At 45.7% G+C, this 25,349-nt stretch overlaps 2 protein-coding genes and 1 pseudogene across 3 annotated transcripts in view; all 3 read right to left on the bottom strand.

The window, feature by feature from the left end:
- Nucleotides 1-1,756: 1,756 nt before the first annotated feature.
- MFSD2B (MFSD2 lysolipid transporter B, sphingolipid) lies at nt 1,757-14,636 on the bottom strand. Its single transcript, XM_039887722.1, has 14 exons — nt 14,480-14,636; nt 11,426-11,551; nt 10,241-10,365; nt 9,557-9,680; nt 9,160-9,238; nt 8,944-9,074; nt 7,171-7,261; nt 6,939-7,060; nt 6,422-6,505; nt 6,042-6,122; nt 5,735-5,844; nt 5,212-5,355; nt 4,623-4,799; nt 1,757-3,489 (listed from the first exon to the last, which is right to left on the bottom strand). Exons 1-14 carry the CDS (start codon nt 14,564-14,566, stop codon nt 3,465-3,467), a joined length of 1,506 nt encoding a protein of 501 aa, XP_039743656.1. The 5' UTR covers nt 14,567-14,636; the 3' UTR covers nt 1,757-3,464.
- Nucleotides 7,547-7,665, bottom strand: LOC120622162 (uncharacterized; annotated as a pseudogene).
- Nucleotides 14,637-16,820: 2,184 nt separating the features above from the next.
- Nucleotides 16,821-25,349, bottom strand: part of UBXN2A (UBX domain protein 2A) — a 28,678-nt gene continuing 20,149 nt past the window's right edge. For both annotated transcript variants that reach the window (XM_039887723.1, XM_039887724.1), the window contains exon 7: nt 16,821-20,469. In XM_039887723.1, the coding sequence (XP_039743657.1) occupies nt 20,277-20,469 (193 nt within the window). In that variant the 3' untranslated portion in view covers nt 16,821-20,276. The remainder of the gene's footprint in view (nt 20,470-25,349) is intronic.

Genomic DNA, 25,349 nt, shown 5'->3' on the forward strand with positions numbered 1-25,349 from the left:
ACTGGATAGATGCTGACATAATTTACCAAAAATGCAGGTGGCAGAACAGGGTGGGGAGAAGGTGATGGGTTCCACTTAGGACACGTGAGGTTTTAACTGCCTGAAGAACACTCAGATGGGCACCGATATTCAGCTCTGGGGATCTGAAGGTCAGCAAGGAGCTCAGGGCTGGAAATCGAATGGTGCACAGGTGGTGACGGTGAATGAGATCACACAGCCCTGGGGAGACTGCCACCACTGCAGAGCAGCAAAGGAAGAAGCAACACAGGAAAAGACAGAGTGGGTGGTCACGGGTGAAGAGGAGAACTGGGAGGGTGGGGTCGTTTAAGCCAAGGGAGAAATTTCGAAAGGAGTGGTCAGCATCAGTGGCTGGCAGTCACTGAGGGTTTCCTCGGTCTGGTATTATCTCACTTAATCCTGACAGCCATCCCGAAGTGTAGATAATGGCATAGACATGTGTTCAAAAAAGAAAGGGAGGCTCAGATTTGTTGACTAAGGTTACTAATCACACGTGTAAAAGACGAAAGCAACATCCAAACTCCTATCTCTCCTTTGCCAGTGCCGGCGTCCCCGTGCCAGGCTGTCTCCTCAGTGGGGAGGCGGAGGCCAGGTTTCCTGGGTGAGGGAAGGACAGGTTAGGATAAGGAGACAATGCTGTGGTGGCAGGGCGTGCGGGGAAAGTGAAGCAGATGACAGGAAAAGGCTGCTTTTTGTTTCAGGACGAAGGCAATCTGAACAGTCACTTGTTTATTTAGCAAACAATTCATATTGAACATTTACTTCTGGGCACTGAGGGTATAGCAGTTAAAGTCCGCATCCTCGTGAAATTCACATTTTAATGAGGGTGTCATGCAATAAACAAGCCATTGATAAACATAATTGTATGTAGAGGGAGGTCACTACTAACTATAAGCAAAGCTTATAGTGTGGGGGTGGGGGAGGGACCATGAGGGCCAGCAGGGAAGCGAGGCAGGCCCCTCTGCGGAGGCGATGGCTTAGCAGCGGCCTGACCTTGTGAGGCCCGAAGGCCATCACAGGGACTAAGCTGATGGGATGCAAGGGTGGGACTGAGAGTCTTGGGCAAGTGAAAGGCATGATCTCCAGAATTTAAGTGGAGGTGGAAAAGGTAGTGGAGAGGGAAGGAGCGAGAGATTATCTTGGCCACTGATAAGCCCAGGAGCTGACCTCGGTGGCAAAGAGAGAGGCTTTCCTCTGAAACAGGAGGACAGACTCTGAGGGCAGGCATCAGAGGAGGGGAGTGGACAAGTGGGTAGGCTCCGTGGGCAAATGAACCAAAGGTCGGAGAGTAGACATAATGAGAATTACAGCGGAATCGGAGCAGAGTCAGAGGCAGGGATACTGCGACTGGTTTCAGAGGAGGAGTCATCCTGGTGATACCAAAGCCGGGGGGTCGGCCGTTCCTCCAACTAGTGCTTTAAGCACTGGCTCTCTCTCCAAGCTTTGGAGTCGGCTGACTTGAGTTACAGACTTTACACCAACAACTGACCTTAGGCGAGTTGCTTAAGCTCTTAAAGCCTTTTCCTCATCTGAAGATGAGAATAATAGTACCTGCTTCATAGGGCTGCTGTGAGGACAAAATAGGAGGGTTGATACCTTTTGGCCAGCCCACGATGGCCTCCTATCTCTGAGATCTCATCCTTGACCCCCAGAGAGGGCCCCCCGCTACTGTCTCTGTACTGTATAACTCTGCAACTTGAGACTGCACCCCCGGGAAATACAGGCGACATAAAATCTTCTGATCCTACCTGCCTTACCCAGGTTTCCAAAGCAGGACCTAACATGATGACGTAGTAGAGACTTCACCCTGCCTTCTGTCTCACCAGGAACTCTCCAGACGGGCAGCGTGAATTTCCAGTGCTGAGAAACCGTTCTGTGTGTGGGCACACGCCTGCTTGTGTATATGTGCACAGCAGGGGGCAGGCTCAGCTTCCTGTCTGCCCCTTCCTGAATGGGACAGGCAGTGAAGAGAAGCTGAGCCCAGTTCTTTCTCTGGTGCCTGTTGGCCACAAGGATCAGCTACGCATGTCGGTGTCGCAAGGGCCCCAGAGTTCAGGCATCACACACACCAGGTCACACTCTGCACTCCCACTCTGAGGTCTGGTTCCCTCTTGTGTCACAGTATTTGTGAAGGAAGCAAAATGCTCTAAGCTCCGAGAAGCACATCCTGCCTGCGTGTGAGTGAGCTCTGGCAATCTTTGGTCTGAGTCTGGGACCGAAGAGGTGGCCAAAGGTCTGAAGAGGAAGTGGAAGGGAGCCTGGTCCTGGGAGATGGGCTCAGGAGAGCTGACCCCATGGTGGGGACAGAGCTGGGGACTAGATGCAAGTCTGTACCTCCTGACCCCCCACTTTAGGTTCCCTAGGGGGAGTTGCTCAGGGCCCCCATGGGTTCCCCAACAGCCTCTACAGGCCTCTGCCCACATGAGCCACCGTGGCCTGCTCTAGAGTGCCAACTTTGTTTCTTGTAAAGGAAAGTAAGAACCCGCTCCCACGTGGTATCTCTGGCTCATCTGAGGAACTAGAGAGTCAGAGATATAAGGCTAAGGGGGCATAGCTAGGTTATTAACATCAGCACCCCCCCCACCCCCAGGACAGGTTTCTCTGGAGGTGGGATGAGTAGTTGGCCACAATCACATTTCACAGACTCAGTAGAAGATAAACCCTTTCATTCATTTTTGAAAAAATAAATCTCAGCAGATCTTTTTTCCCCAAAGACATAGCCTCTAGAAAACTGGTTCCTGTGCTTTTAGGAGATAAAATTTCAGAAGAATATTTCCACGAAAATAAGTAGTATTCATAAAAATTATTGTTCTTTGGTGGCCTGAGAGCAGGCTGTGTCCACTTCTGTAAAGAGTGTCGCCAACCTATCTAAACACAGGGAAAGGCTAGAGAAACACCTGTCATGCTTTGCTCAGTCTACTCAACCCCATACACTGCCCTTGGGGTCTGGCGGCCTCACTACATCTGTCTGTGTCTCTCCTAACTGGACATCCCAGTATGTGCATTTGTGACATACCGTCCCCACTCTGCCCATTTGTCAGCCTCTCTCCTATCCACTGGAGAGTCAGGAGGAGCAAGAGGTCCGTGTGTCTGTTCTGTCAGGTCAGCAGGCTTTTGATGCTCCCACGGGGAGTCTGCAGGCCAGGCTGGAAAGGGCTTGCTTTTTCCAGGAGTAGCTGCTGTTGGGATGCCTTCCAGGTCAGAGGTTGCCTGGAGCTGAGAGTCAGGGGCACAGGCCTATGTGAGATGGTCTGTGGTCAACAGGCAAGAAATGACAGGTGGAGCCCAGGCCAGTCCCTTCTAGAGAGGTCCTTGAAGACCATATCCCAGAGAAAAGGTCCTGTGTAAGCTGCAAAGTAGGGGTGCTAAACAACTGAAAAGAAAAGGGGGCTTCGAGACCAGGAGACTCTGGCTCCTGCTGTTCCAGCTCACAGAAATCTCAAACTTCAAGCAAGGCTGTAGCTGGTCCTCCTGTAAGATGGAAAAGAAGCCAAAGGGAAGAATGAGGGTGGGGTGCAGTCTCTGTCCTGCCACAGACCCCGGTAGAAGTGTCAGCGGCTGTTCCTTGTCTTCCTAGCTCCCCCTCCCCTTCACTACTCCTGGGAGTAAAGCTACAAGGCCTGTTTCCCCAAGTCCCATCGAGCAGTTCCCCATCCATGTGTCATTCCCTGAGTGTAACACATGACATCAGCATTACTTGGCTGGAATCTGGGACCAACCCCTCTGACCAGTGGCATTGATGACAATGCCACTTCCCGCCTCCCCGGTGTGTCCTCCTGTAGGTACATGTGCTCCTATTGGACACGTGCTGGTGAAAGTCTCCTGGACCGGACATGATAACACAGCACCTGCTTGGCTCCAGGCTCTGTGGTTGGCTCTTGGGACATAAAAATGAATAAACATAGCCCCAGCCTTCAAGGTCCCCACAGCCTACTGGGAAAGCCAGACAGTGAGCAGCCGGTCCCCGGCAGTGGAATCAGTGCTCTGGAAAGGAGGAGGGCAAGGCTCAGAGGGCTGCTCAGCACAGCCTGTAGGAGGAAGAATGAAAGAGGACCCTCGGGTTTCAACGCCCAGGCTGGAGGATGGTGCCATTCACCGGGACGAGGGCACAGGAGGAGACACTGATCGAGGAGAGAAAGTGAATCCAGTTCGAGGCTCATTAAGACACTGCCCTGCTCGTGAGCTCTCAGTTGGAGATGTTCAAATGAGAGCCAGAAATGTAAATCTGGAACCTGAAGGAAGTCCAGTGGGGCAGGTATAGGAGTCGCCAAACACAAGAAAGTGCTTGAGGTCTAGCAAGTAGGCGAGGTGCCGGGTATTATGGAGAGCAAAGGGAACGGGGGTGAAGAAGGGAACACTCCCATACCGCCATCTGAGATAACGGAAGGAAGGACACTGAGCAGGGATGACCAGAATAGCAGAAGAAAGTCCGGAAAATGGAGTCGCAGAAGCTAAGGCAAGAGTCTCCCAAGGCGGGACTGCTCAATGGTATCAGTACCGCCAGGAGACCTGTGGACTGGTTACTCCTACACCAGCATACGTCTGCGTGCCTCCCTGGGTATAGGCGGCCCTGCTGTGTGTACCTGCGTGCATGGGTTGCCTACCTCCGAAGGCTCAGCCGGCGGGAGGTGTCCGGACTTGGCACTTTTGGAGTAGGGCCAACCATAAGGATGCAAAGACCGGTGAGGATCATGCAGGTGGGCACGGCACCAATGAGGACCTTGAGGGTCACCACCACCTGCTCTGCCTGCTTGCACACTCCTGCCGTATACCCTACAAACCTGGGGAAATACAGCATCCGGCTCAGATTCTCCTGAGCGTGCCTTGCTGGAGGAGGGGTCCCAGATCCTCCACCTCCATACTCTCCTGAAACTTAGATTCATTTCTCGGCCAGATCAGCCTAACTGTGGTGGAAGGGAGTGTTGTTGGAATGGGTCGGACGGAGAGTTCAGAGAGCACTGAGAATGTGGGGGAGACGGGGCTTCAGAGGGGTACAGTCCCCAAAAAAGGCCCCTCCCAGTCATGTGCACAGAGAAACCTGGGGCAGATGGTTCCCCCATACTGTCCAAAGAGCAGAGCTTGGGCCCCAGATTCATGTGTGGCCCCTGGCTGGCTGGGGTGGGGAACCCTGCCCTTTTCTTCCCACCCCACTAGTCTGCTGTGCCTCTGGTACAGCCCAACTTTGCGACTCACTCCAGACTGAGCATGGAGATGCCCAGGGCGCCTGCGCCTGAAAGCTTGGTGAAGAAGACGTAGGACGAATAGAAGATGGTCTCCATGCCCGGGCCGTGCTGGTGCTGCAGCTGGAAGTCATCCACCACATCCGGAAGCATGGACCTGGGGAGGAGGCTGCAGAGTTATCCCCTTCCTCCCCTTGACAGCCTCCAGCCTTCAGGTTCCCTGAGAACAGAGACCAAGTCAGAGACATCCCTGTGTCCCTGCTGCCCGGGACTAGGACTGACCTACAGAGAGCCAGGCAGTGTGTGTGCTTGTATTCCACCTCCCCTGCCCCCCGCTGCCCACCGTTCCTGCCACCTGGTGCTCTTTTAGGATGGCTCCCAGCACGGAGCTGGTAGCCTCCATCTGCAAGTGGGAGAGTTGCTCCCCAGCACGAGCTAGGCAGAAGGGGCCTGAGACAGCAGGTTGACATGAAGGGGGGCGGTCCCATGAAGAAGGACGTGAAGCTCCCACATTCCCTTCCCCTCGCCCAGCCTACCAGGGCAGCAGCAAGGACACGGCAATGCTCAGGCCAGATACAAAGGCCACGACGTATGCCACGGGTGCCGTGGGCACAACAGCCAACAGGATTACAAAAGGCACCATCACCTGAGGAGACAGACACACTGCCCTGTCCTTGCTGTTTCATTTACTCACACACCAGCCTTTACAAATGGCCCCCCAACCTGGTCCTGTGCTGAGCACTGAAGACACAAGCTAATGCAGGTCCTCCCTGCTGGCCCCCAAGATGCTCAGGCTCTAAGGTCACCTCCCCCTCCCCAGGTCTTGCTTCCTGCCTCACTCACACAGATCCCGAAGGCTGACATCCGCTTCCCAAATCGCTGTAGGACCCACTCCCACAGCGGGGTGCTCAGTACAGCTGAGACCTGCAAACAGACAGAACCATCACAGTCTGGCCGTGTTGCCAACGCCTCTGCCCAAGTTCTTGAAGACATGGCTTTTAGGTGGGTTGTTCGACCCCAACCTTGCCCCCTGGTTGGAACTAGTGGCTATGAACTTTATTACCCACCACAATTCCACTCTATGCTGGAATGCAGCCAATTTAGACCACAGCCAAGTCAAGAATGTTGACCGCCAGAACACTGGCTACGCATGTCAAGGCTCACACATGTTCCCAATTCAGGCTCCTAAGTGACCTTGTCTCCATCACCCCATGTCCCCTTACCAGGATGGTTAGCACCAGGCTCTGGACATGGTCGTGCAGCTGGGAGGCATGTGTACAGAACAGGACCAGGTAGCTCTGCTCCACCTGAGGAAGTTGACAGGAAGTGGGAGTCTACAGGGAATGGCAGGAACTCAGAAGTCAGGGGCAAAGCCTAGATCTCAAGTCTGGCCTCCTCTTTTGGACCTTGAACTCTGGTTGCTGCTGCCATCATGGAGTCCCCTCCCCTACAAAGGAAACTTTTTCTTGACACAGGTATAAACACCATTACTGGTCTACCTTCCCCCTTGCACAGCTAAGATTGGGTGAACTTTACCATCTCAGACACCGTTTTTCCTAGTGTCTAGGCCTTAACGCTTCCCCAAACCACAGGTTCTATTTGATCTCTCTCTTCCCAGCACCAGCCTCTCCAGGCCACATGCCAGCCACTGGTCTCTCCCTACTACATCTCAAGCCTAAACGTGATGCAGTAGGGATGGAGATGAACTGGACCAATGGGGACTGGCCTGGCCAGACGTACCTGAATGGCTGCTGAGATGAACAGGAAGGAGATAACCAGCTTCAGGTAGGGCGGGTGCCGGACAGTGAGGCCCAGCCCAGCCAGGAAGCTTGGGCCCTGGCTAGAGGCTGGGGTAGAGGGCTCTGCAACACAGGAAGGTGACAGCTTGGCAGAGTTCCAAACCAAAACCCACGTCCAAGAGGAGCCCAGCTCCCAGCTTTCTGTTTCCCACACTCTGCCTGCACCCCCATACCTGGTTGCTCCGTCACCCCCAGGCGGAGCAAACCAACGCACACAGGGTAAGTCACGGCAACCACGGCGGCTGCAATGGAGTAGAGACGAGTCTGTGGGACAGGACAGAACTGGGGTGGGGGTGATGTTTCCAACCCCTAGAGGTAGGGACGGACACTCAGGGGCAGAACAGGAGTACCTCCCAATAGAAGAAGAGCCCCAGCCCAAGGCTGCTGGGTGCCCATCCTCCCAATTAGCTCAGCAGAAGAGGGAGAGCTAAAGGTCCAGGATAGTCTTTCTCCTGACCCCATGCCTCCTGCCCGCATCCATGCCAGCAAGGGTCTGGGCCCCCACCTCTCATTATTTATTTATTTATTTGTTTGTTTGTTTATTTTTTACACCTACAACACCTGGTCTTCCTAGGTGGTCTCCCATCCAAGTATTAACCAGGCCCAACCCTGCTTAGCTTCCGAGATCAGACAGGATCGGGCTCGTTCAGGGTGGCATGGCCGTAGACCACCCCCCTCTCATTTTTTAAAACAAACATTCAGTATTGCTGACTTCTGTATGCTAGACCCTGAGGTTACAGTGATGAATAAGTGACCCCTGTGTATCCACAGTAAGGGGCTTGGAGTGTGAGAGGAAGATCGATCCACGAGCAGAAAGCTACAGCACAGTGTGATGCACGATGACCCAGATAAATGTCAAAAACAGTTCCACCTGTCATTCAGGGGAAGGTGCATATGTGATAAAATACACAGAGACACGCATGGAAGTAACAGCCACCCAGCTCTGGATAGAGGTTGCCTGTGGGGAGCGGAGGACAGGAGACGGGCAGGGCCTCACCTGTGTGAGTCCAGCACAGTCGCCCAGGGCCCTGCACTTGGGGGTTAATGTGTTGCTGCTGCTGTCTTGAAATTCTTAATGAATTTTTCTATGAATGTGTGTCACGTTAATGAAGTTGATGGATAATAGAGCTGGAGCTACCAAGAGGCACCCAAACATTCTGTGCCTTTAGGGATGGGTTCTCAGCCTTCCGCTCCCCACAGCTCACCATCCCAGGCCCCGCCTGATCTCCCCCTCCCCAAACCAAGGTCACAGCCACCCTCCATTCCGCCCTCACCCAGACAGTGAAGGGGAGGGGCTTGCAGAGGCCTGAGCCAGGACGTGGCAGTGGAATCAGATTTTTGGCCTAAAACATGGACAGGATTTGGTAATAGGTTGGACCGGACGGTTGAGAGTAAGGGAGGAATAAAAGGTAACTCCTAGGCTTCTGGGGGGTAGTGATGTCATTTGCTTGAGGGGAATAGAAGATGAACTTGATGCCGAATAGATGGATGCCTTAGCTGCCGAAGAGGGACATGCTTTGAAGGGAGAGGAAGCAGGTGTTGCTGCGGGGTTTCCCTTCTCTTCACACTGGGTGTTAGGGGCCCTCTGTTTGGGGCCCGCTGGGCGAGGTCACAGGAGGGGCTCTACCCTGAGCTCTGCAAGGACACCAAACCCTGCTGCCCTCTCCCCTGCCCCTGCCCGTCCTCCGGGGTCTGCCTCCTCCAGTCCAGATGGCCTGCTGGTCCGCTGCGTATTTGTTTAGCAGGCACCTAGGCGGAGAAGCAGGTCTGGCGGTAGGACGATGGGTCATGGGCCCAACTAGAGGATAAGGGAAGGAATGAGAGGCATGGTGTGCAGAGCTGAGCCCCCAAACGACCATCGAGAGACCTGGGGAAGAAGTGGCCCTAGAGGAAAGAGGCGACTCCACAGAGCGGGGCCTGGCGGGCCAAGCTGCATAGGCACTCACGGCTTTGGGCGTGATGGCGACCGGGTCCGGGAGCGCGATGTCGTCACACTTGTGGGACCCGTGGGCACCCGACACGATGAGCCCGTGGACCGCGGCTCCCATTAGCGTCCCTGCCATCTCCATGGTTATCCCTGGGACAAAGCCAGCACTCGAGGAGACCCAGCTCCCAGCCCAGGGCAGTGCCATCCCCTGCCCCCACCCAATGCCCGCACTCACGGTACGCGGTGGCGGAGTCTCGCTCTCTCGGGCTGAGGGTCAGGAGCATGGTGAGCGCTGTGTAGGGAACCTGGAAGAACTGGGGGGCCGACGGAGCTTAGATGGCCCCCGTCTGCCCAGCCTGCCAACCCAGCGCCCCGTCCCAGTCCTACCCACTGATCCCCTCAAGCCGGGAGTCAGGGTCTGGGGGACAGGAGGCGGCACCTAGGCCAGAGCTAGCGCAGTGGTCAGGGGGAGCTAATGGTAGGTTGCCAGGCAATGGTGAGCAGGTGCGGGCAGTGGGACCCTCCTGGACATCCCCACCTTCCCGCCCCTCCCCTCCCAACACACACACTTCAGAGTGGCCAGCAATAGGATCCCAGGGGTCTAAGCTCAGGAAGAGGGGCCACCTGCTCACCGTGGCCAGGGCCTGGAACAGGCAGTAGAAGGTCATGTACCAAAGACCTCGCAGGTTGGTGAAGGGGGGCAGGAACCACAGGAAGAAGTAAGCCAAGGAAATGAAGGGCGTGCAGCCCAGCACCCTGTGGGAGCACAGTGGAGGTAGAGTGCCCACAGCACCAGGATGGGGGACACAAAGGGCAGTGCTGGGGCAACACCACCCTTCTGGGCATAAGCTCTTTACCCCTGGAGAAGCCCTGGGCTGGGGCTTTTAGGCTGGGAGCCACCGAGTGGGAGAAGTGGCTGATGGGACATGGATGTAGGCAGGAGTGGGTCTGGGACTCTGGCTAGGACACTTGGGTGTTTGGTGATTTCATTCCCTCTATCAAGGGCCCTAAAAGTGTCCTACTCTGTGAGACCTTCCTTGGTTTCCAGCCCACCCTGCCCATAATTAGCTCTCCATGTCAGGCCTGGGAATCTCAGAGGCTTTGTCCAGCCCTGAGCCCCTTTGTGAGGGAAAGTCCCCAAGAATGTCTCTGAACTTCTGATGACTCAGTCTGACCCAGTTTGGTCCCATCACCTGCTATGCAGTCTTGTTCTTTAACCATCCACAGGGATTTCTACTAAGAAGCAGGCTGTGACAAAAACAGTGACCTCGGTCTAGGGCTGGGTACCAGATCCAAAGGACTGTGAGGCTGCTCACCAGGGCATGAGTCGTCCAGACCCTGTCCTCCTGCTTCTGTTGATGAAGAACCCAGCCACAGGGTCAGCAGCTGCCCCAGACACCTTCCCTCCAAACAGGACAAGTGACACCTGAGCAGCAGGGATCTGAAATGAACAGGGGCGAAGATAGCCAAGGCCTGGCAGAAACAGAGAGGGTACCCAGGCCTGCCCACCCACCAGGAGGGAGATCCGACTAAGGCCAGAGCTACAGTGTAAAGATCTAGTCAGCCTCCTCTCCAGGACACTAATCCAAAAGGCTCTCAGGGCACATCTGCACTAGAGAAGAAACACTGGCACATTCCCATTGTTACTCTTGCCCAGTCACTTTTGGAGAAGATGCGAGGGACCCTCATCTAAGCTGGCTTAGTGCAAGAAGGGTACACCCAGGCTGACAATCAGAGGTCGACGTTTCGTTTCATAATGAAAACGTTTTATTGATTTTTTGATTACATAAATGATACACTCGTAGAAACATTAGAACAAAAATATTAAGCAAATCCCACTATCCTGAGACAACCAGAAGCATTTTGATGATCAACCTTTCATGCATTTATATACATTTGCAATTTGTAATCTTATATAAATGCAACCATATCGGTGTCATTTAAAACAATCATGAATACCTTATTAAAAATTTCTTTTTTGCTTATCCTCTATCCTCCACCATTCCCGCCTATAGCCAATGTTAACAGCCTGGTATAATTTTCCGTACACGTTCTCCATGCTCACTTTAAATCATGTACTGACACATATACACATATACTCATGCATTTACATATATGGGGCATGTCTTTGTTTTGCTAAAATAGGATCATTTTATACTCTTCTCTAGAACTTTTTTACTTCATAGTGCATCATGGAAATCCCTCCAAGTCAACTGATATAGATCTAACCCATTCTTTTGAATGGCTACATAATAGTCCATTATACGGATTTAGTAAAAGTTATTGTCCAATTGTTTCTATATTGCTGGGCATTCTCATTGTTTCTCATTTTCTGCTACAAACAACCTGCGGTAAACATTCTTGAAGAGGCTGCCCTCAATAGAATTGGCTTTTTGTCAGGCTTAGAGCAAAAGTGTTACCCATCAAGGATGGTGGGGGCGGAAGGACCAGACACTAAGGAGGATGGGAATAGGGGGCCCTGGGCTGTTGCCCAAACTCACCTGTGCCACATCCAGCAGGAAGAGCTGCAGATAAAAGGCTATGGCGCTGGAGGCCACCTGGTTGGGGATCCCGCCAATGCCATAGCACACCTTAGTACAGAATGAGAGGCGACCAGTTCTGCTGTCCTGGAGGAGACACAGGAGCTAAGCAGCCTCAGAGACACAAAACAGCTCCCCACACCCCCTGACTTCCATAAGCATTCTGGGGTCTCTATGTCTTGAGGGCTTTTCCAGAGACCTCTTAGTCCTAATTTGCCCCAAATCATCTTAAAGGGAAGTGACATGTAAAAAGAAAAAAATCTTAAGCCATGACCTCTACAAACATTTCCAGGGGGAAGTTCTTCCTTACATTTCCCCCTCAGTGCTTCCCGCTACAGTCTGTTTTATTTTGAGTCAGCAAGCCAGAGTGAACTGGGGGTCAGGAGACCCCTAACTTTGCCACCATCTCCTCATGTGACCCCGACTCCACTTTCTCCATGCCTCATCTGTCAAATGGAATAATCGTCCCAATTTTGCAGGGTTGTTTTGTTGAACAAATGAGGCAGTGGCTCCAGAGGACTTTTACAGCAGTTGCTGAGTGACTGACTAGTAGCCTGAAATCAGCCATTGTGAGAGTAATTATACCACAGAGATAGCAAACATTACAAATCAGAGCCTTTTTTCCCCCTAGGAGACTGTTTCCTAGCCCACTACAGAAATGAAGTAATGTTTATGACCCCAAGTGTGTGCGTGTGTGTGTGTGTCTTCACAAGCCCTAAGATATCTAGTGGACTCCGGACTCCAATATTCGACTGTGTACTCACAGCCCCGCATGGTTGCTTAAAAAGCATTTCAGCTTAGCATGGTCAACACACATGGCTTCTGATTTCCACCCCATCGTTTCAACCAACTCCTAACTCTGTTGTCCCCATTGCATTAAATGACCCCAATGCCCACGCAGCAGCCCGGACCACAAACCCAGGAGTCATCCTTGATTCCTCTTTCCTGATTCCCCTGTCGAATCTTTCAGTGAGAGCCTCCAAAGTGGCTTCCTTGCTTCTGCTCTGAGTCCCTACTATCCACTCTCCATCCAGCCCCTAAATCAATCTTTTCATAACACAGATCGTGTCTCCTCTCTCTTAAAGCCTCACCATACAGCCTACAAGAGCCCACCCAAACTGCCCTCCATTCCCTTTCTCAGTTTACTTCAGATAGCTCTCCCCAACCATGGAGTCTCTTTTTTTCCCTCAAAATGACCATGCCTGTTGTTGCCTCAGGGCCTTTCCACATCCTGTTCCTTTTGTCTGGAATGCTCTTCCTCCAGGTTCTTACAGAACTGACTCCTTGTCATTCAAGTCTAAGCCTAAATGTCATCTCAGAGGGGCCCTTCCTCTCCACCCACGTCTCTTTTTCAATTGTACTTACTACCTGATATACTCTTATTTCTTGCCTCTCTTCATCAGAATAAAAGTTCTCTGAGAGAATGTCCTATAACATCTATTCACCATCATGGCCCCAGTACCTAGAACAAACGTTGGCATATAGTAGATGCTCGGCATACATTTGTTGAAGGAATAAATGCCATGAAGACATTGTGTATAGTGCAATTTCTTTGAAAGATGCTGGAAATCCTTTCTCATTCTTTACTTGGGGAAGGGAGGGGGAGTAGAGAGACTATAGCTTCACCCATTTTGGTACCTTGCAGGACACCCAAGATTCTTTGGAAGGGAAGGTCTTCCCAGATAAGGGTTTATCATCTCCTTTGCACACTCCTCCCCAGAGAAAACCGCACATGAGGCAGGATGTGGCCGGCCTCCTTTTCTGACACTTGTGTGAACGTTATTTCAACTTCCAGAGAACTTTAACAACAGGCAGAATGCACCACAATAGCCCTCCCCATCCCATAATGCAATTTCCCTTTCTCCCTAAAGGTGCCTAGCTAGTTTCTGGCACACAGAATGCACTTGAAAGATAGAAAAAGATAGAACTAGCTGAAACTAGGTATATGATATGTTCTTGAAATCTTGATAGTTTTATGTAAATTATAAGCTCTTTATAATTTACTGAGCATAAGTTTCAGAGCTGGACACACTTAGATTCAAATTCTGCGTCTGCCATTTCTGGCTGTGTGACCCAGAGCAAGTTACTTAACGGGGCTGAGTTTCAATGTTCTCACATGTTAGTTAAATGGAGATAATACAACTTTATAGGGTTGTTATGCGAATTAAGTGCAATAAAATGCACTTAATTGGCAATGTTAGTTTCCCCTCTTGCCATTAATCTCACCCTGAATTTCTAAAGTTCACTAAGAAATGAGTTCCCAGAGAGACTCCTTATTAACCTTTCTTTCTTGGGGACCACAATCCTTTGCTCTGAGGTGCCTGAGAGGAAGACAGGGAATTGAGGTGGTGGTGAAGAGAAGCCTCAGACAAGGAATGCGCTCTCTTGAAGGGGGAATGGATTTTGCATACGCACACAGCTCAGAGTTGCTAACACCCCTCCAGCGTACCCGCCCTTGCGGCATGAGTCCCAGCCCCATCACCCCTGGGGGCCCACCTACCCTCCACCCTCATTGTGGGGCCTGGGTGCCAAGAAGGACATCTCTGAGAGAGACTGGTGACTGGACAAGGCCAGGGTTTGAGAGGGTGGCTAAGCCCACACCACCTGCTCGGGGACTGGAGAAGGGAGGCTGCCTCTTCAGGTGCAACTCAAGTCCTACCTGCCCAGGGTTCAGGAGATCTCTGGGAAGACCTGGAGTGCACAAAAGCCCTAGACCGGGAGCCCGAAGACCAGAGACTGGTCCTGGTCCTGTCTGACTAGCTGAACGAATCCGGCAAGTTACTCACTTGCCTAGGGCTGTTTCTTATCCTATTCTCTTTGAGGCTCCCGTATATCCGCAGCCTCTGGGCTCTCAAACTGTCAAACCTCACTAGGGGCAGTTCGAAAGCCCGAAGGGCTGCCCCTCTGGCTGGATAAAGGGCTGCGAACAGACACCCCCAAGGTCTCTGGAGCCCAGCGCCTCCTCTCTGCCCGGATGCGCCCCAACTCCCCGCTCGCCCCTCGCTTTGCGCTCACCGGGCCGGGCTCCGGGGTGTGCGCTGCCAGCCGGGGCGACAGTGCTTCAGCCGCAGAGGCCGAGGTCCCTCCGGGGGACGCCGACATCGCGCCCAGCTGCTCCGCCTGCGGCCGTGGCCCTCGGGTGTTATCGTCCCCTGGGAGGGCGGCACCGGCGCCGAGTGGGCGCGGCGTGGCGAGGGTGGCGCCGGCCGGTGGCAACGTGCGGGAAACCTAGAAGCTGCGAAGTGCACGGTTTCGCTTCCCCAGGGGAACAAAATGCCTAAAGCCCAAATTCCCTGGGGGGGAAAGGCCGGTTGAGCCCCCGGGGACCGTTTTCCTTGCGGCAGCTTCTCGAAAGTGCGAGAACCAGAGGCGGTTCGCGCTAAACTTCCTCCTGCAGATTAAGATTATAGCTGAATAAATTCACAAGATGCTAAATTCGATATCGGATCCTGAAATACACATTTTCCAGCCTCATACATAGATGATGGGTACGGCCACAGTAATTAAGTCTGGCTGGTGAATAAAAGCAGAGTGGTGTATGCAATTTCCCCAGAAAGGTCCTTAAAAGGAAAGGGTCACATCGTACACGGAAATTAAGTGAAAATGCATCATAGACCTAAGTGTAAAGGCTAAAACTAGAGAACTCTTCCAAGAAAACAGGAGGAAATCTTCATAAGCATGGGTTAGACGTTTTTTAAGATAGGTCACCACAAGCACAAGTTGGACTATACCTTAATAAAAAACTTTATGCTGCATATCCTGCAACAAATAAGTGAAAAGACAACCCACGGAATAGAATATTTGCAAATCATAAAGACTTGCATTGGAATATGTAAAGAGCGCTTACAACTCAATAATAAAGACAGCTCCATTTAAAAGTGGGCAAAGGATATCAACAGATATTTCTCCAAAGATAGGCAAATGGACAATATACATATGAAAAGACGCCCATATTATTAGGGAAATACAAAACTACAAGATATCACTCCACTTAGATGGCTATAATTAAAAAGACAATAACGAGTGTTGAGGAGGATGTGGAGAAATCATGCACTGCTGTTGGGCTGGGCATGTAAGCCAGCCAGTGCAGGCACTTTGGAAAACTGGCAGGTCTTCAAAAACTTAAACATGGAATTAGCATATATCTCAATAATTCTACTCCTAAATATATACCCTAGAGAGATGAAAACACGTTCACACAAAAACTTGAACACAAATGTTCATAACATTATTTGAGAGCCCAAAAGTAGAACTTTTGATAAATAAAATGCGGTAGTCCATATGATGGACTATTATTCGACAATAACAAGGACATGAACGAATCTTGAAAACATTAAGCAAAAAGACCACATAGTGTATGATTCATTCATATGAAATGTTCAGAAGAGGTAAATCTGTAGACAGATTGTAGATTTGTGGTTGCCTAGAACTGGGGTGGAGACTGAAATGCAAATGTGATCTTGAGACCTTAAGTTAACTCATACTAATACTGGCATTAATGATACCAGAGCCCATAATGCTAAAGTATAAACTACTTAGTATAAAGCAAGTCATTCATTGCATTTTCTACACCTCAGTTCTTTTTTTTTTTTAATTGAGGTATAATTGACACATTATATTAGTTTTAGTTGTACACCATAATGATTCAGTATTTGTATATATTGTGAAATATTCATCAATTCTTTAATCTACAAAATGGGTACTTTCTGTTTCTTAATTGCAGCCCTATCACAGTGGAAGAATAATTAGATAATGCATATGCTAAATATTTAATTCTTTGGAAACTAACCATTAACTTAAGCTGAAGCTTTTTCGATAATCTACTTTTAATTACATCATTTTATGTGCATTTTTATCAGGTCTGGAAACACTTCATTCTCAATATTTGTACTTTGTTGCATATACTACCATAATTTTAATTTTAAAGTGGGCAGAAAACAGAAAAAACACCTTAATCTTTTTTTTGTTGTTGTTCACAGAAATGTAATTAAAATAATAGGCTTTTGTTCCTAATAGCTACTCTTCTACTTAAAGTCATGGCATGTTCCTAATGCAATTTTTAGTTAAAGATAAATAAGTTAGATTTCAATAAATAGCAGGATAACAATAACCAAAAAACTTGCCTTTTAATTAAAACAAAAGACAATGAAAATACCTGAAAGGATGCACACCAATATGTTACCAGTGGTTATCATTGAATGGTGGAATAATAGGTGATTTAAAGATTATTTAAGGATATCTGCATTTTATAATTTTCTACAATGTACATGAAATTTTCTGTGCAAAAAAATACATTTAAAACAAACAACAAAGAGTCAAATATTAGCCTACTAAATAAACCACTGCTATTTGAAGATCTGGTGTGATGAACAACTTTTTAATTAAATGGTTTGGACTTAGAAAGAGAAAGAACAAAGGAGTAAACCCTACTAAGGAGTCTTCATGCTAGTTCAACTCAGGACATAAAGGATGGTTCAAAAATTAAACACAAACATTGAGTTAGTATTAAAAATATCACATTTTAACATTTCTGAGAATTAAATGAAAGTAACATTGGTTAGAGTACCTGACAAACAGAAAATACCTAATAAATGTTTGTTGATTCTCAAACTGAAGAACTTTGCCAAATAAAAATGACAAATGCACTTATATGTAACTATTTTATCACAAACAAGTATAAATTATTTCACAGATCCTTTTAATCAATAGTATTTCATCTTTAAGACATCAGTTCTTTGACCATTAGCAAAAGATTGTTTTCCAAATACTTTAAGGCACTAAAACAGATGAATACATATTTTCGACACAATGAAACATCGTGAAAAGTATCCTGAATGAGACAAGTATATAGGTAAGATCACTTTTACAACCTGGATAATGCATAGCAATTTAACCAATAAATTAGAATCTGTAAAATTGGAAATGTACTATTATATATCAGCCCTAACAATGATTTTCAAGAAACAGACGACAATGTTGAAACAACTACTTAGGTAAAATTATATTATTCCACACCTAAGATGCTTCCTTATTTCCCAGTTTGCCTTCCTTTACCAAATTCATGTTTTCTAAACATGTTTTGAGTATTCTACACATTTAATTAACAACTTTACAATTTTAAACTTTCAGGTAAAAATCTTTATCAGATGATTTTCATTTAAAAAAAAACCTCTGAGAATATCATTCACTTTAGTAAAAGTTTTCAGTTACAAATGAAAGTTATTGCTGGTAACAGGTCTTGCCCTATAGGAACTTCTCACTGGGGTGTATTATACATGTACACACAAGAAAACCTCCAATGTGTCTTCTGGTTAAATGATTATAAACTGGAAGATCTATGAAGGAGGCTTTTCTATAGGTATGAGACAAATAAATACGTCCAATGAGAGTTCCCTTTATAGAAATAGAGAATCAAGACTATAATTATGCAAATGAAAATTATAAAATGCTTCATGATAGGCCTGTATGAAACATTTTCTTAGATTCTAGAAAATACATTAATAATCATTTTGTTTTATATCTGAAAAAGTTCACCGGTTTTATCATTATTTTAAATGCCATTATTTTTGTTTCACTAGGATTCTACCTTAGCTGGAAACAATACTGACAGTATTTATTTTCTATTATCTATCTGTTCATTTCTGAGAGTAAATGACAAAAGGAAAAGGTTTTCCTTTGTCCTCTCTCTTCCTAATAAAAAGACAGATCCCTACCATGCAGAAGGCTGGAAGCTAGAAAAGAAAGCATTCTTATAATGGATCTCAAACAGAAGATACATCTTATAAAACAGGTCACCTAGTAAGGTGTGTATTTCCCTTTTGTTATTCCTGAGCCTTTAATAAAAACCTCATTTAAATATTCTAACCTTGTCTCAGCTGTACTTGTAAAAGATAAAGTATAGGTTTGTGTCATGATTAGTTCAGAGTTAAAAGGGAATAGTTAAGAACAAAAAGAACAAACTATGGGGACGGAGATAAAACTCAAAGGTCTAGCAGCCCCATTTCAGCGGAGAGCCTTCCACCGTCCATGGTGAAGCATGCAGGTTTTATTTCCTTAGGGTGGAAGCTTGGTGCAGGATTTTCGAAGACTGGTTCTTCTACTACACGCCTAAGAATCACTTGAGATTAAAAATACAGAGATCTGGGACTCATCCCAGATACAATGAATCAGAATGTGTGTGGTAGGTGGCAGGAATAGGCATTTTAAAATGCTTCCCAAGTGATTCTTACACTAAGATTTGAGAATCATTGTAAATCATGGCTTTATAAGAATGGCTCTTTCAGGGGGTTCACAGGTCAAAACTATTTTCATAATCACACTAAGACGTTATTCGTTTTGTTCATTTTCTCATGAATGCACAGCAGCATTTACTAGAGCCTACAAGATGTGTGATATCACAACAGACTGAATGTAGAAGCTGATATGAGACTCCATCTGTCTTCTTTAAGTCAGAAAGGAAAGATATTTGCAGAAAATGGAATTCAATGCCACTTTTCTCTCTCAATCTTTTTATGTTTTGGAAAATAGACATTTTTTTTTTTTATAAAAGTGTTACTACTAACATGTTTATTATTTTAAAATTTATATAACTTTTAAATTTTAACATAATATATATGACCCACATAAACAAAAGATCTTGAGACCAAAAAGTTTGAGAACTGCTCTTTCCTGCAGTCATCCAGTGTCCTATGAACATTACTGCTGATAGGCATTGCTTAGTTCCTTGGCACACTCAATATATATTTCAATTTAAATGATGCGATAGATCATTTATGGAAAAAGCTCCCTAAACTTATGTTTGGGCAAGGGGATCGAATCTGACAGTGAAATACTGAAGTCTGACCAGTTTTAAAGTCTAAGAAACAAAGCATGTTATCCTTGGTGACATCAGAATGTAATAAATAATCCTTTAATGTATACACAGGTTGACTCTAGTGTATGGAACAGAAAACCATACTTTACATGATGCATTTTAAAAATATTAATTAGCAATGTGACAATACAGTATTAGATTCTAAGTAGCTGCAAACAAATGGCTTACTCCAAATGTTAGCTAAGAACGAATCCCTAATTTTTGAAAGAAAACAAAATAGGTGATGAACTGGGGTCCCTAGGAAGAAATTTTAAAAATTTACAGTCCTTTAAAATGTAGAAATGTGAGTAGACAAGATTAATATTGAAATTATATTAAGTTACAAAATTTTATTCTTAAATAAAAATACATCTTAGATACTGTTGCCAAATTAATATCTGAATATATCTTGCCATTAGAGAATGCAAATTGAGAACACTTTGAGGTCTAGACATAGCTGTGGTGAACACAGTTCCTTCCAGCCTTCTGATTGTACCTCAGGAATAAAATAATTACATTGAAGCTTTTAACTTGCCATGAGTCATTTTTTTTAAGGTAGTTCTTTAAAACTTCTGAGACAGCTAATATTTAAATAAATCACTGCTGTTTGGGAATGATGTTTAAATGAATGATGCTGTGAACATACCTGCTAATTTATACCATATTAAGATTTTAAATGAATACAGTTATTGAATACATTTTACGTTGAATAATTGGTATTTGAAAATAAGTGTATTTTTCTGAGTAGCCTTCTGGAAAAAGTGCATTGAATATAGTTTCCGGTCATGGTTTACTCTCCTTATACTTAGTTAAAAATCTTCTCATCCGGAGGGAGTTAAATAGCACTCGAACCAAAAGTCCAAAGAATCTGACTTTTCCTTTCCCCCATTTTGGTGTGCATGTCCACTTATAACCATTATTTCTCTGTAAATTTTCCACTTAGTGTTTCCGAAATTAATGTTATGAAAGTTCTCTAAAAGGTTCAGGCGTCTTGTGGAGTCTCTGAATGACTACGGCATTCTGTAAATCCGCTTCCTCCAATGTGAGTGTTTCGTCTAGCGATCTGAGGAAAGGAAGAGCTGTTGCCAGGGAAAAGGGAGTACTTCTTTCAGATCCTTGGTATTTTTCGATGAAGTCTTTGATGTGGCTTACCCTGTAAAACAGCACAGACTATTAATATAATTTTATGAAAACGTGAATTGTCTCATTTGAAGTAATAACTTGCGAAGCTGTCTGGCTATGTTAATATATAGAATAGTCAAATTATAATGATAGAACTGATCGTTTGGGTTATCTTTTAAAGGCTGACCCTTGGTGATAGTAAGGAATCACTGTTAATTATCTTGGGTATGACAAAGGTATTATGGTTACACTTTTAAAAGAATATTCTTCTTTTAGAGACACATACTGCAATATTTACATGAGAAACTCTATGAAGTCTGGGACTTGCTTAAAAATAGTTCAGTGGGAACTAAGTGATGAATCATTATCTTCTCTTTCCTTTAGTATATACTTCAAAGTTTCTATAATAGACAGTTTATATATCTATGTATCTAGTTCTGAATGGATCAGAAATGGTCCAACTGGTAATCTTACACAGACAGAGTTTTCTCTTAAATGCCAGGTCATGCTGTGCTTCAAGTCCAATTAGGAAAATTCTTAACTCGGTGCACATAGAATCTAAGTTAGTATAGTGAACACACATAATACGATCGTTGCAATCTTGAAGGTAGTTCACCTAAGCATATGTGTGTATATTTAGAGACGGGGAGCACATATGCAGTTCCTCAAAACTAAGATGCTACAGATTTTAAGACACATCATTTTATGTATTACTAAAAAAAAAAAAAAAAAAAAAATCTAGCTTATGACGAGATATTTCTTCACACTTAGAATTTTTATTTTGTACTTGTCGAAAGAGCACTTTTAACTTAATTTCATATAAACATTTATCAAATCACCCATGGGCTTCCATGACATAAGCAGAATAAAATGGTTAAGTCACTCCTAATGCCCGAACATGAGTCAGACTTGGATTCTTTGAATCGCTCTTGATTTGCTCATTAGTGTACATGTTTTTCCACATCATACCCACTCTCTATATCATCAGCTATGTTGGTGATATAGAATTTATTTAGAAAAGTGCTTCACTATGTCTTTGGGATGTTTTCGTTCAGTTGACACTCAGACTGCATGTTTGGAGGCAGATGCTAACTAAGGCAAAGACAATTGTGACATGATTGCCATATGGTCAACAGTGAACCTTAGGATGCAATCCCATTTCAGAGATGCTAAAATATTTCATTCCGAATGAGTGAAATACGGCACATCGCAAAGACACAATTCTCCCATTCAGTGTGTTTACTAAAATTCACTAATTGCCACTCTATTAAACCTGTGCAGGTAACCCCGTGAGTCTGGGACAAGGTCCCACGTATTTACTTGGGACCGAAAATCGGATAACTAAAGGTGAAAGCTTATGGTAAACAACATAAATATAAAAAGTAAGAAAATAGTAAAGATTAAAGGAACTGTGCAGTAAAAATTAAAAACGTATACTGTAATCTTTATGATCACACTGAGATAACAAAGAAATGCAAATCCTAAAAGCTGTAAGAGGATTAAAAAATAATAAATACCTGTTAAGCTCAAAGGAGGTAAGAAAGGAGGAATAAAGAATAAAAAGATACGGGGTAAAGAGAAAACAAAGAGCGAGATGGTAGCCCTAAACCCAACTACTTCAAGATACTACATATCACTTTAAAAGTGTATTAAACATTCCAATTTAAAAACAAAGCCTGATTAATCATCACTCAATATCTACTGTTGGCCAAAGTTTTTAAATGCTTCATTAATTCAGGGAAAAAAAAATCTTGGTGACTTTGTTATTGAAAATGTCAGAAGTATTTTTCTAGACGAAGAAGTTGAGATTAAAATATCTTACTTCTGGGGTGGCTCCATAGTGTAATGGTTAGCATGTCTGCTTTACATGCAGAAGGCCCTGGGTTCGCGCCCCAGGTGGAGCCACGGTCCATATACCAGGTGCGCCAGGCCCCGGGTGCACGCCATAAGGGCATGGGAGGAGACACCCCATCTTTAGAGATCCAGTTCTGAAGGGGAAATGGCAACATCTATAGGTCAGGGGTGTAAGTGGGGCACATTAAAGATGGGGAAAAAAAATGCATATATTTTATTTCCCTAAAAAGAAACAAACTAGGACAGGAATAACAAATCCCCTCTTCCATTTCCCACAAGTTTAGTTTGCCCTCCTCTCATTTAAAGGAATTTAGATCACAGAGCATTCCAGGGTACTATTTTAAACATATGCTTCTTCTATCATTATGATAACCAGCTCTCTAATTCTAGCTGTCTAGGGTGGTTTTGACATTTAAAAGTAATATAAGTGAAGTGCCCTGAAGAGTACCAAACACAGAAAGCACTCAGTAAATGGTAGTTAAAAACAAAACACAAAACAGGAACCAAAAAAGACTGTTGGCCTAGCCTACATGTAAAAAACATAAATAACTATTTATAAGAAACACCTTTAAATATACTGACATAGATAAATATGTAGATAAGCTGAAATTAAAAAGAAGGAGGAAGACATATGTGCAAGCACTAAACCGAAGGAAGCTGGTGTGACTATATTAACATCAGGCAAAGTAATTTTCAACACAAAATTATCAGGGATTAAAAGGGACATTTTGTGTGCGTGTATGTGTGCGCGCACGCGCGCGCTAAAAAGGTCAATTCGTCAGAAAAAGCCAACAATTTTATCTTTGTACGAACCTAATAATATAGCTTTAATATATTTAAAGTAAATGTTGACAGAAAGAAAAAAGACAAATCCACACTCATAGCTGGAGATTTTAGCACAATTCAATTAGGTACCTGATATAATAAGGATTTTTTTTTTTAACATGAGGTTACCTTTATTTATGACCATTTCTTTACAACCATTCAAACAAGGGCAACTCCCACATCTACCTTCAATGCCTGAATCTCCCTCTAGAAACTTAGATTCATATATCTAACTCTACAGAACACATCTCCTTAAAGAAACCATTAACTCAAGTCAACATTTCCTCTCCCACCCCTTGAATCACCTCTCCTTTTCCTGCTAACACTGAGCTTTTGTCTGAAACTGTAGCTGCTGTGTTCCTTCAAGAAGTACTTATGTCTGGGCTTCAGTATCCAAGTGCCTAAAACGAAGCCTATGATTGTGCACCCAGCTAGAAATATGTATAACAGGGACACAGAATGGTCTGGGTCATAGAAGGTTCTGTCACCACAGTAAGGACAGCGGTTAGCACTGAACCAGACCATGCTGGGTCACCCCAACTCCTGCAGCATCTGCCTCAGCTTGGCATGCAGCTGGGCCAGGAAGCCCAGGTGGAGGTTGCCACGGACGTCCTCATAGCTCTCCAGGGGGTTACTTTATTTATTATAAAGTAACAATAATTAAGACAATGCAGAGTTGGCAAAAGGAAAGATAGACCAATCAAACAGAATGCAGAGTCCAGAATAGCTCATCTGATTTACAAAAAGATACCATAGCAATTTGATCAAGAAAGGACAGTCTTTTCCACAAACAGCACAATAAACAGGACTTGGCCATGTAACTTGCTCTGGCCAATAGAATGTTAGTACACTGATACAAGTAAATGCTTTCTTAGTGGGACCAGGCCTCTTATGCCTCTGCCTTTGCTATGAGAACAACATGGGCAGGTAGATCGTGATTCAAGACGATTGAGAGATGCAAGGTGCAGACTTTAACTCATGGACCTGCAGTCTAAATCAGAGCTCCCCTAGATGACCTGTAGACATGTGAATGAGCTCAGCTGATATCAGCAAAGCCACACCAGCTGATACATGAGAAATAAATACTTGTTATTCTATGTCATGAGATTTTTGTGACTGTTTACTGAGCAATGCTGATTGATACATTCATATAAACAAATATAAGCCTCCACCATTACCCATAAAAATAGAAAGGATAATTATTTTCATATAAAGTATTATAGTACAGCAATGAAAATGAGTGAGTTACAGCTACTCATATCAACATGAGGTCTCAAACACATACTGAGCAAATAAAATAAAGAAAGAAAAGTTGTAGTAGAATGCATAAAATATAATTCCACTCGTAGGAAATTAAAAAAATAAAACAAAACTGCCTTTTCCTTTCCTTACTGGACAATTCAGTCCCAAAGTCACATTAGTAGGGCAGAACATGAGAGGCACCCAGGCAGGAAGTAAGAGGGAATTGTGGTGGCCTCATACAGGGAACCAGAGTTCACTCACACAGGAAAGCTGCCCACCTGTATGGTGTCAGAATCTGACCAACACAGGGAGGACGTCCATGTAGGGGATGTGGTGGGGGGTGGTTAGAGCATAAGCATGGTTAGCAGTGTGTCTATGTAGGGGAGCTGTCCAGTGTAGAGTGCCAGAAACCAAGTGGGGTGAGAAAGAGATCCACACTGAGGGGCAGGAGGAGAGGTGGCACAGAGCAGGCTATCTCAAGCAGCATCAAAAGAGCATTCGCATAGAGGAGCGGCCAACTGTGGTGTATTAGACCCAGAGGGCGTGATGACAGTGTCCAAGCCTGGGGAGGAGAGACGGTGTCAGAGCCCAAGAGAGCAAAGAAGCCATGGGCATGGGGTGTTGAAGTGGCCTGGGGTGATGTGTCAGAGACCCATGTATCAGGAAGAGAAGGGAATCTATGTGAGAAATCAACGCGGAGAATTACAGCCCAAGCAGGGCGAGGGCAGCTTCCACGTGGGGGGAGGCGGAAGCAGTAGAAAAAGGAGACCGGTTACATATGGGAGAATTCATCTATAAATAAATATATTAAAAATGATCGGAGCTGGGCTTCTCTGTGGGAGGAGTTAGTTACAAGTATGGGAAGAGGAAAACTAGAATAAACCCTGTGGTGGTGGTGAATTGACATTGGAGGTACCTCTGTGAACTCATGGTTTTCGAGATGCAAAGATACAGAAATACAGATGTAAACATATGTGCAGGTGTAGATGT

Source organism: Pteropus medius, unplaced genomic scaffold (genome assembly GCF_902729225.1).
Source record: "Pteropus medius unplaced genomic scaffold, Ma_sr-lr_union100, whole genome shotgun sequence".
Taxonomy (NCBI): domain Eukaryota; kingdom Metazoa; phylum Chordata; class Mammalia; order Chiroptera; family Pteropodidae; genus Pteropus; species Pteropus medius.

What these genes read in the sequence shown, in the direction of transcription:
- MFSD2B (XM_039887722.1), bottom strand. Translation starts at nt 14,566, where the DNA reads ATGTCGGCGTCCCCCGGAGGGACCTCGGCCTCTGCGGCTGAAGCACTG. An exon ending in TCGCCATCACGCCCAAAGCC is followed by an intron (nt 7,262 to 8,943) that starts GTGAGTGCCTAT and finishes CCTGTCCCACAG; the next exon opens with ACTCGTCTCTACTCCATTGC. An exon ending in CGCCGGCTGAGCCTTCGGAG is followed by an intron (nt 3,490 to 4,622) that starts GTAGGCAACCCA and finishes TCCATCTTACAG; the next exon opens with GAGGACCAGCTACAGCCTTG.